This window comes from Salmo salar, chromosome ssa27 (assembly GCF_905237065.1).
Source record: "Salmo salar chromosome ssa27, Ssal_v3.1, whole genome shotgun sequence".
Classification (NCBI taxonomy): domain Eukaryota; kingdom Metazoa; phylum Chordata; class Actinopteri; order Salmoniformes; family Salmonidae; genus Salmo; species Salmo salar.
This window is the reverse complement of record NC_059468.1, coordinates 847,750-867,571: the sequence shown is the minus strand read 5'-3', so window position 1 is coordinate 867,571 and position 19,822 is coordinate 847,750. Positions and strand designations below refer to the sequence as shown.

Below are 19,822 nucleotides of genomic sequence, written 5' to 3'. Positions count from 1 at the left end.
CTAAAAATATGTTTTTACTTTGTCATTATGGGGTATAGTATGTCTCAGCCTCCAGTATTTCTGCTGCAGTAGTTTGTGTCGGGGGGCTAGGGTCAGTCTGTTATATCTGGAGTATTTTTCCTGTTTTATCAGGTGTCCTGTGTGAATTTAAGTATGCTCTCTCTAATTCTCTCTCTCTTTTTCTCTATTTTTCTCTCTCTTTCTTTGTTTCTTTCGCTCTCTCTCGGAGGACCTGAGCCCTAGGACCATGCCTCAGGACTACCTGGCCTGATGACTCCTTGCTGTCCCCAGTCCACCTGGTCGTGCTGCTGCTCCAGTTTCAACTGTTCTGCCTGCGGTTATGGAACCCTGACCTGTTCACCGGACGTGCTACCTGTCCCAGACCTGCTGTTTTTAACTCTCTAGAGACAGCAGGAGCGGTAGAGATACTCTGAATGATCGGCTATGAAAAGCCAACTGACATTTACTCCTGTGGTGCTGACCTGTTACACCCTCTACAACCACTGTGATTATTATTTGACCCTGCTGGTCATCTATGAACATTTGAACATCTTGGCCATGTTCTGTTATAATCTCCACCTGGCACAGCCAGAAGAGGACTGGCCACCCCTCATAGCTTGGTCCATCGCTAGGTTTCTTACTAGGTTCTGGCCTTTCTAGGGAGTTTTTCCTTTTCACCATGCTTCTACACCTGCATTGCTTGCTGTTTGGGGTTTTAGGCTGGGTTTCTGTACAGCACTTTGTGACATCAGCTGATGTAAGAAGGGCTTTATAAATAAATGTGATTGATTGATAGTGATGAGCTTTGAGGGCACTATGGTGTTGAACGCTGAGCTTTAGTCAATGAATAGCATTCTCACATAGGTGTTCCTTTTGTCCAGGTGTGTTTGTGAAAGGAATAGTGTGCAGTGAAAACATGTTTTGACCACAGAGACACAGACCCTCCCCTTCCTGCTTGAGTATCTCAATCTCATTCCACTTGGTCACAGGAGTGTTCAGAGGTCTTTAGTCATTGGACGATTCAAATACATCAGACTGTGTTTTGCTCAGTGAAAAAGATAGAGGACATTCATTCCTTCAAAAGCAAATATTTAGCCTCAAAGGTATGATACACTTAAATGCAGGCTCTGGAGAATGTAGCATCGAGTCACTGTCTGTTCGGTGAGGATGAACACTTACATAACACAGAATTGACAGATTTACTTTGATCATAGTATACCTTAGCCAACCACTTTGATATCAGGAGACACTGTAATTGGGTGACACATGTCTTAATCTACAAGTGATAAGTTGAGTAATATTGTAAAACTTCAATTAAATGCCGAGTCTAAATAGCCGCCTGTCCATTTTAATAGCCGGGCATCGGCAGACAGTTTAGCAAATAAATACTTTGTTTCAAATAAACACTGGGTCTAAATGAATTGTTTATCAGTGAACTTCAGTGAGTATGGTAAAGAGTGCGCAAAAGAAGATACAGATCACTGGGCACAGACGTCAATTCAATGTCAATTTCACGTTGGTTCAGCATGATTTCATTGAGATGACGTGGAAACAACGTTGATTCAAACAGCGTGTGCCCAGTGACAGGATGTTTTGTGTGCACCGTGAGAGGAGAGCAACGTCATTGCCATGGATGAGACAGCAGTGTGGTTTGACATGGTCACTGCAACTGCGGTGTATACAAGAAGCGCAACGAGTGAGAGAATGGTGCTGAAGCGTAAAATCGGGGTGTATGATGGGCATCCTAGTCATTGCAAGTCTGTGATGGATTTGTTATTATAATGTTTATACTGGTCATACTGGTAACAATAAACAGTGTGGTAGTCTTTCACAATTTTATTCTGCAAAAGCTGGAAATAGAATCCTGTCTCAGCCTGTCTCTAACAAGCACTGGTTGTGTTCAGTGATTGAAGCAAATTAACACCTGGGCTTTTAATTGAAGTTTTACGGTACATCTCTTGGACACACAGAGCAATTGCCTAGCTATTTACAAACCATAACAACTGAACCAGCACCTCATACAAAATACTTGAAACAAATACACATTTGACCTTGGCCTGGACCTTTCACTCAGCCTTTATGAGACACACATGGCTGGGCCAGCCTGGGTAAGGTAAGGAGAAGTGGGACACAGAGCCTGGTCCTGTCACTGGGGAAGCAGACAGCACAGGCAGATAAGGATGATAGGGACACTTCGGTTACCGGCAGGCCAGGTCAAGCGACAACAAGATGACAAACTGCCCCGTCCATCAGTCATAGTCAGACGGTCCTGTCTGTCATGCAAGCCTAAGGAGCCAGAGGGGCTGAGATAGCATGAGGGAAAGATGGTATCTAACACAAAGAAAATAGATATTCTGTATCCTGTATATTCATCCAACTGTAGCCCAACTACCACTCTAGACTAGGACCCCATCCTAATGTATATCTAGCACTTATCTTACTGTATCACTCAAGTAGAATTTAAAAAGGCACACCTTGATCATGTATAAGTAGTCCATCTTGATAGAACATGGTGATGTCTCTTATGGCCACTTGAGTTGTGCACTATAATGGTGTGACAAAGGACTCAATGACCAGGACAATTTAGGACCATAACTGCTGTATTGAATTTTTTTAAATGGTGCTTTGGTTGCCTTACCTTCTTTTTAAAGTTAACCTGAACTAACTAGCTAGATGTAGGATTTTCTAAGTATTCCTCTATAGTTCAGTTGGTAGAGCATGGCTCTTGCAACGACAGGATAGTGGGTTTGATTCCTGGGACCACCCATATGTAAAAAATGGATGCACGCATAACTGTAAGTTGCTTTGGATCAAAGCGTCTGCTAAATGGCATGTATTATAAGAATGTAGACAATTGAGGTACCAGACAACTGAGGTACAAAAACATTGTGCTTAGTCTGTGTTTCTTTCAGGAATAGTATACCCAACCTTAGGTCCAAGGACTTGCATTCACAAGTGGACTTGATACTCTAACCATCTCAATGTTCACGTTAACCTGACTCAGGACCAACACATATGGAATGTCCTCTCAATAAGACAAGGTGATTCTGTTGATAGATTATCAGACTCAGATATCACAGTGATGGAGTGATAAAGGAGAGGGGGAGAAACAGACAGTCAAGGACGGAGAGAGGGATGGTGCTCTTCCTTCCTTCTCGTTAAGTATCCCTGATACCACTGGGTGTAATGATGTTACACTTGTACATTTTTCTGGGATGCATTTACCTCAATTGTACGCAAAGTGGCCTGGGTGCCCCTGCTCTTAACGTCTACCTTAACTGTTTGTCCCAGGCCCAACCCTACACCCGATCCTCACTCTGCTGAGTCCACGCTACACCCAATCTATCCCCAGACTCTTTCCCTTTACACTCTGAACTACACATTTAAATACGGCAATAGAAGCTGCTTGAAAGCTGACCAATTTAATGCACTCTGCAGCACACCCGATACTGACAAAGTTCTACATTTTTCAATGACATAGACAGCGGCAGTGATGGGGCAAGGGTATACAAAAGCCTACAGAGAATTGGTGTGGGAAATATAGTAAGTGGGCAACGTCTAAATAGCTGTATTCTTTAAATTAAGCAGATTATATTACAATATGCCTATGATCTTTGAAACGTTTACAGACAAAACTTTAGTCACTAATGAACTGTGTGCATTTGGATTCACAGATGTGTATAGAGTTGCCTGTACTGACCTTGATCATCCCATAGCACGCCTCCATATGGCCGCATACACTACTATCACAACATCTTGATCCCAAACAGTATGAATTTCTTCACATATTATCTGCTTTTAAGGCAGTACAATCCACAAACATTCCTTACCCCAGGACACTTCAACAGATGACTCATGCAGGGAAATAAAGAAAAAGGAGCACTCTTTTTCTGCATAGATCTGATTGATTTATTATCGGGACAAACAAACAGGCATAAGTTTCGGCGGAGTTCGCCTTCATCAGAGCCTCGAGTAGGAAAAGTTGGGAGGAACCTATATAATCCCACAGGGGAACGTCACACTAGCCATGTCAATTGAACATGACGATCAGAGCTGTCAATAATAGCAACTAGACATTGGCTATTTAACCAAGTGTACAATAATCATTCGAGATTCCTACGTGCGTGCTCCACTTGAATAATAATAAAAGAGAGACTACAAACGTCCACAGGATATAGGTAAACAACCATGGACTAAGGACATTTTATTTCAATCAGTAACATCAGTAACTCATTCTTGTTTCAATAGCAGGTATCTACATACACACCAAAAGACAAAGTAGGGTTGACAATGGTATCAGCATATCTTCTCATAACGAGTACACACAAGTCATTATCTAGGGTTACATGGTATCTAACCTCATCTCCAGGCTGGAACTGTAGAGAGCCGGCAGGTGAGCGAGATAACGTAGTATCAAATCAAAGCAAACATGCATTGCCACTTTTTATTTTGTTGGTCCATTTGTTAGCACCAGGTTGCGCAATGCGACAGGGGGAGGTAAGGCACAGATCAAACTTCAGATTTTTTTTTCTTCACCAAATATCTCACCAATTTACATTGGAAATTAACATGGGGTCTGTTGACACGTTTTCAGTCATATTCCATAGCGCTGTGCATCTAAATCAAGTATTTTGTTTCTTGGTTTGTTTCAGTCAGTAGTTAACACATAGAACAACTCCATCAGCTTTCCAACAACATCTTAACTAGTTGTTGATGCTCAGTTTTACAGTCACTGACTTTAGGCAAATTGGCCATGGTCAGGGTTTTACAGTGACAGACCACAAAAATCGAACCAGTCATATGAGTTGCTCAATCAACAATTCTATTAATGATGCAGAGATCATATGAGGTGAAAACCAGCATACATGTGGGTACTTGAAGACCAGGATTAGGAGCCTGTGGTTTAATGTAATTATCAAGGGATATTCAATCCCATAGGGTGACGCTAGCCTAACCAATGGCACATTACATTAGGGTGAATCACTCAATGGTTCACAGTGCAGGTGGTACTGATAGTCACACGACTGTCACTGTTCACTGTAAGTAGATAAGATGAGGAAAATTGGGTGATGGGAGGATATCTCTCCTTTATATAAAAAAGAAGGCTAAGAACATAACTTAAATGTTTGCTGTGAGCGTAGACGTGAAGTAGTCTTTGTACAGTGTTGTATAGCGTTGGGCCAGTAACCAAAATGTTGCTGGATTGAATCCCCGAGTTGACAAGGTAAAAATCTGTCGTTCTGCCCCTGAGCAAGGCAGTTAACCCACTGTTCCCCGGGCGCTGATGATGTGGATGTCGATTAAGGCAGCCCCCCAGCACCTCTTTGATTCAGATGCATTCAGTTGAATGCATTCAGTTGTACAACTGACTAGGTATCACCCTTTCCCTATTAGTAGTCTTTGTCAGGTACAGTAGTTGTTGTTCTCCACAGGGTTGTGTACAGTTGGTGCAGTGAGCCAGCACATCCACCAGAGGGTGAGTGAGTCACTTTACTGTTTTTCTTCAAACAAAGCACTAGCTTTATCCCTTTGCAGCTTAAACCATTTCATAAAAAATTATGATTAATGATACTGTATTCTCTACACATCTTTGAATTGAGAGTAGAAATTCTGACTAAATTCTAACTGGCAGGGCTCTGACTCATTTGATTATTCATTTCTGCCCCGTTTGTACAATCAAGGCATGGGTTGAGTTTCTCCCAAGTTCACATGCAAAACAGAAGCCTGGGTGTTTTGCATTAGCTGCATATGAAAGGTGAGGGAATGATTGTACAGCAAGAGCAATACCCAGGTCTCTGAGCTTGCTGTCGTCTGTTTATCAAGGAGAAAATAAGACTGAAAAAAAAATGTTTTGATATGGATTAAATAACATTAAAGAGAGAGGGACTGAAGCGTGAATGATAATAGATAAAGAGAGTTTTGTATTGAGGCTGTTGGGGGCCAGCATTAGATTGGAGATGTTCGTTGAGGATGATTTCATGCAGATGCAGAGGCATGGGGTTGTTGGGGTGCACCTGAGTGTGGTGGGGGTGGAGTCAGTAAGGGCGTGACACGGGGTGCAGCAGGGTCATGTGCTCGGCCCCATTGAAAGGCAGCCGCTGAGTGCCGTAGTGGTGCACCACCTCTGGAATGCTGGGAAACACACAGCTACTCTGGTCCAGCGTGTAGCCATTCTCCTTTGTCTGGGCAACAATGATGTGAACACAGCCCTGGCTTGTCCTGAGAGAGAGGGAGTAAAAAAAAAGGTACAGAGGTAAAAAGGATTGATTACTTAATTAAAATCTCAAATTCAAACACTGGCTCGCTCTTCCACAAAATTAATAATATGTAGCCTTAAATTAGTATTAAGGGATCCAATGCATCAACTGCAATTGTTTTTGGACATATTATGTATGGTATCAGCTCTGAAAAGAATAAACAGATGTACTAGTGACTAGTATACTCACTTTAGCGCAATGGAGTATTTGCTGGTTCCTGATTCGCTGTTCCTCACCAGGAAACTGGCCTCTTTGCAGGACTGGAGCTGAGACTCTGCCTCCTGGCGTGTTACACAGCCATGGTACCAGCTAGAGCAACCGAGGGACAGAGGGACCGGAAGGTACAGGGTCAGAAATGAGAGGAGGATTTTATTATTTAACCTTTATTTAACTAGGCAAGTCAGTTCGGAACAAATTCTTATTTACAATGACGGGCCTACCCCGGCTAAACCCGGATGCCGCCCGATGGGACTCCCAATCACGGCCGGTTGTGATACAGCCTGGATTCAAACCAGGGTGTCTGTAGTGACACCTCTAGCACTGAGATGCAGTGCCTTAGACCGCCGCGCCCCTCCTGAGCACATGAAGCTAACAAAGTATAAAGGGCTTACACAATAGTAGATGAGTCCTGTATTGAAGTGGTTCACTAATATCAACAATAGAATATCTGAACAACATAAGGTAACTCTGCAAGTTATAGGGGAGAGTGGGGTAGGTTGAGCTAAAGGGTTCGTTGACTGTATATGTGAATGGACAAAGCCACCGGCCACGTGACACCATTCATTCCTATGTGAAGACTCAATAGTGTATTGAAGCCAAATGAAGTTGGTTAAGATGGCGTCTCATGGAAAGATAACGTGCACAGTTTGACCTACTCCAGAAAGTGCAGGCTATCTCAGTGCTGCGTCTTCTAATTGAATACCTCAAGTTGAAGGCCGACCGGGGAACTGCAGAATGACATTACCAACTAAATTATCCTTACAACTTCTTCTGTGTGCAATTTTAAATAGTCTGTTCAATTACATACATCTGCTGTATTAGAATAAATTATTGGTACCATGATTGTCTTCGCTGTGCTCTCTCAGCGCTCGGGTACGCCACTGAAGCTCCGCCCCTGTGCCTTCTTCTCGAAGAAGCTCAGCCCGGCAGAGCAAAACTATGACGTGGGGGACCGGGAGCTGTTGGCTGTCGTCAAGGCCTTGAAGGCGTGGAGACATTGGCTTGAGGGGGCTAGACACCCTTTTCTCATCTGGACTGACCACCGCAATCTGGAGTACATCCGGGCAGCGAGGAGACTGAACCCTCGCCAGGCAAGGTGGACCATGTTTTTCACCCGTTTTGTGTTTACCCTTTCCTACAGACCAGGCTCCCAGAACGTGAAGGCAGACACATTGTCCCGGCTGTATGACACAGAGGAGCGGCCCATGGATCCCACTCCCATACTCCCCACCTCCTGCCTGGTGGCACCGGTAGTGTGGGAGCTGGACACGGACATTGAGCAGGTGTTACGTGCAGAGCCTGCTCCCGTCCAGTGTCCCGCTGGGCGTCTGTATGTCCCGTCTGCTGTTCGTGACTGGTTGATCTATTGGGCCCACACGTCACCCTCCTCTGGTCATCCTGGGATCGGTCGGACAGTGCGCTGTTTGAGTGGGAGGTACTGGTGGCCTACCTTGGCTAAGGACGTGAGGGTTTATGTTTCCTCCTGCTCAGTGTGCGCCCAGTGTAAGGCTCCTAGGCACCTGCCCAGAGGTAAGCTACACCCCTTACCCATTCCACAGCGGCCTTGGTCGCACCTATCGGTGGTTTTTCTGACTGATCTTCCACCCTCACAGGGTAACACCGTGATCCTGGTCGTTGTGGATCGTTTCTCTAAGTCCTGTCATCTCCTCCCTCTGCCCGGTCTCCCTACATCCCTACAGACAACGGAGGCCTTATTTACACACGTCTTCCGACACTACGGGGTGCCTGAGGATATAGTGTCTGATCGGGGTCCCCAGTTCACGTCTAGGGTCTGGAAGGCATTCATGGAACGTCTGGGGGTCTCGATCAGCCTTACTTCAGGGTTTCACCCCGGGAGTAATGGGCAGGTGGAGAGAGTGAACCAGGATGTGGGCAGGTTTCTGCGATCCTATTGCCAGGACCGGCCGGGGGAGTGGGCGGCGTTCGTGCCCTGGGCCGAGATGGCACAGAACTCACTTCGCCACTCCTCCACTAACCTCTCTCCCGTCCAGTGTGTTCTGGGGTACCAGCCGGTTCTGGCGCCTTGGCATCAGAGTCAGACCGAGGTTCCTGCGGTGGACGACTGGTTCAGGCGCGCGGAGAAGACATGGGAAGCTGTCCGTGTTCACCTTCAGCAGGCCATGACGTGCAAAAAGGTGAACGCAGATCGCCACCGCAGTGAGGCACCGGGGGACCGGATCTGGCTCTCGACCCGAAACCTGCCCCTCCGCCTGCCCTGCCGGAAGCTGGGTCCGCGGTTTGTGGGGCCATTTAAAGTCCTGAGGAGAGTGAACGAGGTTTGTTATAGGTTACAGCTTCCACCCGATTACCGTATTAACCCCTTGTTCCATGTGTCTCTCCTTAGGCCGGTGGTGGCTGGCCCGTTCTAGGAGTCTGAGGTGCGGGGGGTTCCTCCGTCCCCTCTAGACATCGGGGGGGCCCCGGCGTACTCTGTTCGCTCCATACTGGATTCGAGGTGTCGGGCGAGGGGCCTTCAGTATCTCGTGGAGTGGGAGGGGTACGGTCCGGAGGAGAGGTGCTGGGTTCCGGTCGAGGACGTGTTGGACCCTTCAATGCTGCAGGAGTTCCACCGTCTTTGCCTGGATCGCCCTGCGCCTCGCCCTCCGGGTCGTCCCTGAGGCCGGTGTCGACGCACTGCTGGAGCCACGCGTCAAGGGGGGGTACTGTCACGACTTCCGCCGAAGTTGGTCCCTCTCCTTGTTCGGGCGGCGTTCGGCGGTCGAAGTCACAGACTTTCTAGCCATCGCTAATCCACTTTTCATTTTCCATTAGTTTCCATTGGAACCATCACACCTGGTTCCAATTACATCAATTACATGTTGTATATTTAACCCTCTGTTCCCCCTCATGTCCTTGTCGGTAATTGTTTCTTGTAGTGCTTATGCACGGTATGCTGGTATGTACCGGGTTTTGTTTGACCCATTTATTGTATTGTTCTGTTGACGGTGGTTTATGGATATTAAACGACACCATTGTAAATCAGTTTTCGCTCTCCTGCGCCTGACTTCTCTGCCGCCAGTACGCATTGCACTACACTGTGTGGGCTTATATATTCAAAATGTTGAGTTAAGTTGAGCCAATGGGTGATTACATTTTGTCCAGTTTATGCATAATATGCATAGTATTTTTGCAATGTGTCAGGCATATGAACTCAAAATATTTATTGTTACAGAGCAGACATCATCATGCCCTGTGTATACCAACATAAAACAAGCAGGGGTTCCTTGATTTTCTTGAGAGAGCAGCCAAGGAAGTAAGAGAAGGGAAAAAGTCCATTTGAGCAGTAGCAATGGATGAAAAAAATTGACTGAATGACACTGAAGAGATACATTGACAAAGAAGAAAAAAACATTTATCTGTCGAAAGAGAGGCTATGATAGAGTAGCAGAGGCACAAGGACAACTACCCCAAGTCAGCTCAACCTACCCTTTCCCTATGCTCAACTTACCCCTCTCTTGTGCCAAGAGAACACTTTTTTTGGACAAGATATGTTTTCAAAACTGTTATGTTCACATGAATTTTGATTATTTCTAGATACACAACATTCTGAAATGTATGTAGATACCTTTGTTAAAAACAAACACTATATTTCCCTTGACATAGTGATGCTGAATGTAAAAATTACTCAACTTACCCCACTCTCCCCTACCTGTACATGGAGAGAGTGACAGGTACATATCTACATATCTAATGTATTGCTATGTGCTGCAGAAAAAAACCGAAGATAAGGTTTTTTAAAGCAACAATCTATTGCATCTGTCCCTGCCGTTGACCTATAAACCCTGTCTCACTTGTCTCTCCTCCTCACCTCTGTTTCTCCAGGGGCAGGGTGGGGTCCACCCGGCACACCTCAGCCTCAGGGCTGATGCTGGGCGGGGAGGAGAGGGAGGGCAAGAAGGTAGGAGAGGACTTCATGATCTTCTGGCTCCAGCTCTTTTGTCGCAGATGCTGCTGCTGCTGCTGGGGCTGCCGTGTGAGGCTGAGGGCGGGGGGGTCCTCTTTGGTTGGGGTGGGGTGCTCAGGGCTGTCAAACTGGGCTGGGAACGAGGAGGGGTCAGAGCAGAGGGAGAAAATATGTAAAAGGGGTGGTCAACTTCTGTGTAGCAAATACTGTATATTGATATTGATCTGGTGTACTGGTTTAGAATGTCTAATTACATTATAGACCTTAGAGCTTGAGGGGTCAGCCACTTAATAGATGCATCATTGCATCAGCAGATAGTTGTGATAGGGGTTGCATAGCTGCATAGCCAGTGGTAGTGTGCTAAAATTGTGTATGATTGTGCAGTAGGTCTTGTCTCTTGTCTAGACTATAGTACCAGGCAGAGCCTTGACAATCTGTTCCTTCTTCCACTCCCAGGGCAGCTGGTACTCAGCAGGGAGCCGGGGATCTAACTCTGGCCTGGTGACTGGGGTCTTCACACTCCCTCCGTCACCCTCCACACCACCCTCATAGGTCATGTCGTAGATCTGGGGGGGCACAGGTCGCCCCTCCTCCACCTCCCCCTCAACCCCCTCCAGCAGGACACACATCTTCAGCATGTCCTTGGAACCCCTCCGTCTGATCTCTGTTTAAAAAAAAACAGCGACTCTTGTTAGAGAGGAAACACACCAGAGTGCCTCTAACCAGAGTATTGGGCGCCATTTTCTGTTCATTTTCAGATTATTCTACATGTTTAATCAGTAACAAGGAGCCACCGTTCGCCGGCACCCAGCTTTTAGCTGTTCGTCGTCACGGTGTGTCCGACCCAACATTTCAGGCAACAGCTAGAGTTACCATTCCCAGACAACTGATCCTAGGCCAGTATTTTGCCTCACACATCCATATCAGTATCTGAGAAATGTTGGTTAACTGATCCTAGAACAGAACTACCAATTATGGTCAGTGCAACAATGAGGAATAGAGAAAACATGATGTGTTTAGAGAAAACATGATGTGTTTATAAAATGTAATAAATAATAATATAATAAGCATAAATGGGCTTTGAACAGTTGAGCAATTGAGTTATTCACTTGACATAGCATGCAGCTGATGTCAGCTGTTGTATGTTGTCAATGCCAAAAAATGATGTGCTAAGTTTGGACTGTCACAAAATACTTAACCACTGTTTAATACTGTATGTCACAATGTGCTGGTCACATCTGTTCCTGCACCACTTCAATATGAGAATGTACTTAAGTATGACACGCTACTAAAATGTTGTTATCTGCAGTCGGCCATATTCCCCAGGGCACTATAAACGGGCTTTCCCAACATAGCCAGGTAGTAAGATATACATTGGTAAAGCCTTGATGATTAGTGTGTAGCAGGCCATTTTCAGTGTCACAGCAGGGTATTGTACCATTTTGGGTAAAACAATGAAGCGACAGAATCAAAGGAGGTCAAGAGAGTAAGTGATTGGTCGACTGACCAGTTGTCTTTCTGGATGCTGGGAGGTTTTGAGAAATGGTCATAGCCTGCCCATATAGGGGGCTATGCAGGGGCTCTGTCTGAGGAGAGCCGGGGGGGGGGGGGTAGTCACTGAGGGCCAACTTCCTTTCAGGAGAAAAGTACAAGGAAACAGAGACAGGAAAAAGGAAGCAGAGACAGGAAACTTCACCCATTGTCCTAGCACAACACAGTTGCCATAGCAACCTCCAGTGCTAGGCGATTGAGTTCATGTTTTTCAACATTTCTAATCGCTCTTTTCTGGATAGCTGGAAATGGCGGTCCAATCATTCACCCATGAAAGACACACATACATAGAATTCAGGCAATGAGGCCTGGCGCACACATGCCTGCACAAACCAACACACATAGGCCTAAAACAAAAAATATGCATAGGAACAACAATAGAAAAAACAACAAACTCTGCTCTTTCCTGGCCACTGATATCAGATCAGATTACCAAAGGCCAATCCATCATCCTCAAAGCTGGGACCTGATCCAAAATCAATGCTTGTTATCCAAATATTAGTAGGCTAACATACTGAATAGTATGTGTCACCTGTGATCATCTGCTGCGCATCGTAAGGCTCCATGTATCCATCATTCTCCCCCTCTCTCTCCGCATCCCTCTGCTCCCGAGTCTTGTGGGCGTCAAAGGGATCTGCATAGTCCTCAAGAATGATCACCTGAAGCAAAGGAGCACAGCAAAATGAATACGCATGAAAACTGCTCAAAGACTCTGGTTTCCCAGACACATATTAAGGCTAGTCCTAGATTTCAAAACTATTTTAATTGAGATTATCCATTGAGCCTGCTTTTTAGTCCAAGACTAGTCTTAATCTGTGACTACAGAGTAGAAGTATGATTCACTAGACGGAAAGGAAGAGGTGAGATAACAACAAAGAGACGTCAAGGGGTTTTTGGTGACATTATCTTATATATTATCTAAATTTCCCTGCTTCCCAAAGAGATCAAACATACATATATCATCAGTTATACAAAGCAGTACCCAATCAGGCCCGTCTATTGTCAATGTTCAAAGAGAGTACAGCGGTATCATTGTTGCATCTTCTTTGTCCCAGAACCATTATCCTAACAACACCACCTTCAGTATCTGTTAAAGACCACCATTGCAAAAGGATTTCATTCACACTTGACTGCTCTGCTCTGAATTTTTATTAGTGCCAAGGCCTTTCAAGTTTCTCACTGCCTGATACTAGATACCAGGTCAGTGTCTGTACAGGGGGTCGTTTTGCTGTAATAAATGTTCTTGTTCTGTCATCTCTAACCTGGGCTCCCATGTGGCGCAGTGGTCTAAGGGACTGCATCTCAGTGCAAGAGGTGTCACTACAGTCCCTGGTTTGAATCCAGGCTGTATCATATCTGGCTGTGATTGGGAGTCCCATAGGGCGGCGCACAATTAGCCCAGCTTCGTCTAGGTTTGGCCGGTGTAGGCTGTCATTGTAAATCAGAATTTGTTCTTAGCTGACTTGCCTAGTTAAATAAAGGTTATTTAAAATATATATATATATTTTTTTTAAATAACCTTTATTTAACTAGGCAAGTCAGCTAAGAACAAATTCTGATTTACAATATATATAGCGAGCTGGCTGGTGAACAAGATAAAGTAATCTCTAGTCATGTTGCCTTGCAAGCATGATGATGGTAAATTACAATGACTGATACATGTAGGATATTAATTTGAGACAGTTTTCTACAGCAGGAAAATAATCCTGTAGCAACAGGAAATGTGAATAATTATGTGGATCATAATTCATGGACATTTTTTGTAGGGAATTAAACATTTTACGTTAGGGCAAATCAAGTCTGAAATGTTAAAGTGGAAATTACAAACTTTTTAAAACTTGAATACACTACAAGTTTGCATTTCCTGCTGTGCAAGGAAAATTCTCATCAACAAAAGACTGATCAAATTAAGATCCTACATCTGTAGGCCCCAATGCGTCCATCCATCCTTCTACCAGGATCTAATAGCACAGAGTATGCCAAATCTGATTCAACTGGTGATGGCTTTAGCACTTTTAGGGACAACTCCAACAACACACACAGACACAATCTCTGTCTCTCTCTTGCTCACACACACACATGCTTTAGCACTTCCTGTGACCTGACCACAATATGGTGCGACGGATAAGCGAAATTATATATAGGCTACAGCTTATCACACCCTGAGTTACTTAGCCCCATGTCAGGTTAGGTCTTTTTAGGGCCATGTATGCTTTTTTTGTGCCAGGCCTCACAGGTGGAAACACAAAAGTCTGTGTCTTTATGCCAAACACCAGGATAAAGTCTTATAATGGAAATGCTGCAAAACTGTAGCTTCCTCTGAGGCCCCTGAGAGATATTCCCCTTTCAAAGCCAAACAAAGACAGGCAGATTGACAACCCCAGCGACTGGGGCACTCAGGAGTCAGGGAAGGGATTTACCCCTCAAAACATAAAACTCTCTATTTCTCCTCCCTCTTTTATGTTTTTTTTCACACCATCTCTCTACATCGTTTTCACTCGCTTTTTTATTTTCAAAGCCTAGCCAGAGGGGACCTGGATTAGCACACAATGCTTTTTACAACATGATAGCCTTCACCTGGGGCTTGAAAGAGAGAAAAGAGAAGGATGAGTTGGAGGTGGAGGGGTGAGAGAGGGGGAACACTGTGCCAGGAACAGAGGGGATTGGAGGAATAACTTTCAATAGGGGTGAAAATATGAAATGTCTTTATTCCATTGGAAATTTTGTGAGTGTAATGTTTACTGTTCATTTTGTATTGTTTATTTCACTCTTGTTTATTATCTATTTCACTTGTAAACATGTTTCCCATGCCAATAAAGCCCTTTGAATTGAATTGAATTTAGAGGGAGATGGAAAGGAAGGGAAAGAGAGGCAGACAAGGAGGAGTGGATACAATGAGATTCAGAGACAAAGGGGAGGGAGGAAAACTGAAACAATGATATCAACTTTCACAGCTTCGACTGTTCCTTTGCTTTTCAGTGTCAACAGTATTAATGACACCACATGTTATTTTTGAGTAGGATTCCTGTTGCAGCCTACTATGGCTTATAATAATTATGGCTGTTAATATAATAGTTATGTTTCATTCATTGATTGATAGTCATCCAAATGAAGTTCAAGTTTATACTTTGAATTTGTAGTCATTATACACCCCGGCCTCATACAATTACTGCTATATAGACCGATACCCCCATAATAAAACTTACTGCAAGCTAAACAAACAAACAAATAAAGACTAATTATCAAATGTATTATTAGAATGTATCATTAGCATCACACTGGGGCCGAGCTCCCTGCCATCCAGGACCCCTAGTGCCAAGTCTAGGTCCAAAAAGCTTCTTAACAGCTTCAACACCCAAGCCATAAGACTCCTGAACAGCTAATCAAATAGCTACCCGAACTATTTGCATTGACATCCCCCCCACCTGTCAGAAGGTGGGTGTAGCTGGTGCATGAAGTCAGGCGCAGGAGAGCAGAATGAGTGAGCAACGCATAGCAGCACCCACCTGTAGCACGCGCTCCAGCAGGTATATCTCTCTGGTCACCCCCAAAGCCAATTCCTCCTTTGGCCGTCTCTCCTTCCAGTTCTCTGCTGCCAATGACTGGAACGAACTACAAAAATCTCTAAAACTGGAAACACTTATCTCCCTCACTCGCTTTAAGCACCAGCTGTCAGAGCAGCTCACAGATTACTGCACCTGTACATAGCCAATCTATAATTTAGCCCAAACAACTACCTCTTCCCCTACTGTATTTATTTATTTATTTTGCTCCTTTGCACCCCATTATTTCTATTTCAACTTTGCACTTTCTTCACCTGCAAATCTACCATTCCAGTGTTTTACTTGCTATATTGTATTTACTTCGCCACCATGGCCTTTTTTGCCTTTACCTCCCTTATCTCACCTCATTTGCTCACATTGTATATAGACTTATTTTTCTACAATATTATTGACTGTATGTTTGTTTTACTCCATGTGTAACTCTGTGTTGTTGTATGTGTCAAACTGCTTGCTTTATCTTGGCCAGGTCGCAATTGTAAATGAGAACTTGTTCTCAACTTGCCTACCTGGTTAAATAAAGGTGAAATAAATAAATAAAAAAGATAAAGGCACATGGTAACAATACACTTGACCAACAATAAACGGTAATCAATTACGCACGGGTGAAAACAGCACCCGTCGAAAACCAGCCATAACGTACCGAATGAACACAGAAACAATCACACACAAAAACATGGGGGAAACAGAGGGTTAAATACATGAACATGTAATTGGGGAATGAAACCAGGTGTGTAGAAAACAAAAACAAAACAAATGGAAAATGAAAGGTGGATCAGCGATGGCTAGAAGACCAGTGACGTCGACCGCCAAACGCCGCCCGCACAAGGAGATGGACCGACTTCGGCGGAAGTCATGACACCACCCCCATTTTTACCCTGCTGCTACTCTGTTTATTATCTATGCATAGTCACTTTACCTCTACCTACATGTATATATTACCTCAATTACCTCAACTAAACTGTGCCCCAGCACATTGACCGGTTCCCCCTGTATATAGCCTTGCTACAGTTATTTTATTGTTGCTCTTTATTATTATTTTTTTTATTTTATTTTTATTCAGTTTAATTTTGTAAATACTTTCTTAAGACTTATTTTTCTTAAACCGGCATTGTTGGTTAAGGGCTAAGGGCTTGTAAGTAAGCATTTCACTGTAAGGTCTACACCTGTTGTATTCGATGCATGTGACAAATAAACTTTGATTTGATTTGATGATTTGACAGACCTTACAGATTATTGTATGTGTGGAGTACAGAGATGGGGCAGCTATTCAAAAATCATGTTATCCACTATTATTGAACACGGAATAAGTTCATGTAACTTATTATGCGATTTGTGAAGCACATTTTTACTCCTGAACTTGGTTAGGCTTGCCATAACAAAGGGGTTGAATACTTATAAACTCAAGACATTTCAGTTTTTCATTTTGTATTAATTTCTAAAATGTTCTACAAACTAAATTCCACTTTGACACTATGACGTATTGTGTGTTGCTCAGTGACACAAAAGCTCAATTTAGTCAATTTTCAATTCAGGCTGTAACACAACAAAATGTGGAAAAGGTAAAGGGTGAATACTTTCTTAAGGCATTGTACATACCATACGAAACGTAACATATTATACTAAATGTAGGGAGACAGACTTACATTTACAATGTTAGGTCTACCCCTGAGTCCAGCATCACATCCAGTTGAAAATAGAAATAGTCTACAATTTCTAAAGTGCTTCAACATTTCTTACCGTCTCTGTTTTGCACAGTGGCTGGGATTTCTCTGTATCGAGTATCACTGGACTGCTGTTGAAGTTTGGGCTCTTGTCCTTCTTATCGACTTTAATCAGACGACTGATGTAGGCATTCGCAGAACTGGAGCTTTTCAGTGGCTGGTGCTCATCAAACACTGGCGACTCTGCTTTGGAATTTTTGCGACTTTTACCTATAAGGCTATCCCAAACTTTTCCATCCTTTATCGAACGTGTGCCATTCCTTCCCAGTTCGATGGCAGACATTTTTCTATTTCTTCCTGACAGTAGAGATCCAACGCCTCCACCCCCGCCACTACTATCCATTCCCGAGTTTTTGCTCGAACTCACTTTGGAGCTGGTTACTTTGGTGCCAATGCCAGCTACCAGTCCAAGTTTACCCCTGGATTGGGAACCTGATTCTGAAGCTGAGCGGATCCTATCAGTACCGTTCTTCAAATTGATGGGGAATTCTTTGAACCACTTTGCCATGGTCTCTGTATAAAGCTAATACTCTCTTTGCTCCAACACCTTTATGCGCCATGCACTGTGCCAGCCCCAAAGACGCACCTTTAGAAATCAGAGTAGGCTATTCTGACACAAAAGACTTCCGTTGCTTCAACACAAGGCTGTTTTTTGAGATGTTCTGCATGTAATCCAAAGCCTTCACTGGCTTATCTTTTACTTTGAAAAAAAGTGGATATTGTTATAATAGTCAAATGGTCTAATTCTAGGCTATAAGAAATTCCAAATGAAATAGAATAAGATTTTTTTCATTTGATAATCCGATGAAACATTGATTAGGCTAACTTAATAGGCATGTTAAATTTCGTTTTCTAATAAAGGCCACAACATAAAACCAAAATGAAATAAATAACAAATAGCCTACATGTGATAGCTTATAACAAAATAAAAACCTGCTGTAGCCTATATTGGAAGATTTCTTCCTACTTTTATCCCATTTGTGATTTTCTTTAAGTCAGGTCCTATCCCTCTTCTATTTAGCTGCATGTAGAGTTATTCCCTTTGGATGAAGAGAAGTCTTTGGAGTGGGAAAACTCGAAAGAATCTAAAGTTTTTCTTGGTTCTTATTAGTGATCCCATTCCCAGAGTGTTCAATCTTGTGGCTGTCTATTCTTACAATGTAGCCCACTGACTGTGGCCAGAAGTTGAGAGGGGTGGGAAAGAGGGGTGGGGTAACATAGCAGGAACACAGACTAGCCTACAGTGGGAGGTGATTATTTCTAGAGTGGTCTACTATCCTGGCTGCCTGTGTCATGGATGCAAGATGGGGAAACTATTTTTATATTTTTTGCCCATGATGTTTATAGCTTGGATCAAAGGATTGGCTAGACTACTTCATCCTCCCCAACAACCTTGTTTTGCAGTGTTGTCTTCACTAGGGCAACCTGGACTCAGGGGTAGACAAAACATAGTAAATGTAAATCCAGGACACTACAATTACATAGTTTGGTATGTTTTAATTTGTGGATGTCCATCATCCATTTTGTATGATATGTTACAATTTACAATTTGTATGATATGTTACAAATTGCAATTTGTACAATATGTTACCACCCATCAACCTTAATGTAACCTTCTGACTTATGTAACCATACCAAACATCAAGCACACCAAGACAGTCGTGAAGAGGGCACAACAAAACCTATTCCCCCTCAGGAGATTTGGCATGGGTCCTCAGATCGTCAAAAGGTTCTACAGCTGCACCATCGAGAGCATCCTGAATGGTTGCATCACTGCCTGGTATGGCAACTGCTCGGCCTCCGACCACAATGCACTACAGAGGATAGTGCGCACAGCCCAGTACATCACTGGGGACAAGCTTCCTGCCATCCAGAACCTCTATACCAGGCATTGTCAGAGGAAGGCCCTAAAAATTGTCAAAGACTCCAGCCATCCTAGACATAGACTGTTCTCTCTGCAACCGCACGGCAAGCGGTACCGGAGCGTCAAGTCCAAGAGGCTTCTAAACAGCTTCTACACCCAAGCCATAAGACTCCTGAACATCTAATCAAATGGCTACCCAGACTATTTGCATTACCACCCCCCCTCCCCAAGCAGCGTAAAAGGGGCTACCCAGACCCCCCTTTTACGCTGCTGCAACTCTCTGTTATTATCTATGCATGTCACTTTAATAACTCTACCTACATGTACATTATTACCTCAATTACCTCGACTAACCGGTGCCCCCGCACATTGACTCTGTACCAGTACCCCCTGTATATGGCCTCGCTTTTGTAATTTTACTGCTGCTCTTTAATTATTTGTTACTTTTATTTATTTTCTTTTTTTAGGTATTTTCCCTAAAACTGCATTGTTGGTTAAGGGCTTGCAAGTAAGCGTTTCACTGTAAGGTCTACACCTGTTGTATTTGGCACATGTGACAAATGAAATTTGATTTGATTTTGATTTGGTATCATACTCATTTGAGTGTCTCAGATTGACATTTACTATGTTACATCTAGTCTATGAGACCAGGCTGACCTGGGCCTATAATCCTCAGCGAAAAACAGACTCAGTCATGAATAGGCCTATATATGACATTCTTA

At 43.7% G+C, this 19,822-nt stretch overlaps 1 protein-coding gene across 1 annotated transcript; it reads right to left on the bottom strand.

Annotated features, from left to right (window-relative positions):
• Positions 1–3,883: 3,883 nt before the first annotated feature.
• On the bottom strand, positions 3,884–18,403 carry LOC106588169 (SH2 domain-containing adapter protein E). Its single transcript, XM_014176887.2, has 6 exons — positions 17,253–18,403; positions 12,485–12,611; positions 10,817–11,065; positions 10,306–10,534; positions 6,447–6,566; positions 3,884–6,219 (listed from the first exon to the last, which is right to left on the bottom strand). Exons 1-6 carry the CDS (start codon positions 17,742–17,744, stop codon positions 6,036–6,038), a joined length of 1,401 nt encoding a protein of 466 aa, XP_014032362.1. The 5' UTR covers positions 17,745–18,403; the 3' UTR covers positions 3,884–6,035.
• Positions 18,404–19,822: the final 1,419 nt, after the last annotated feature.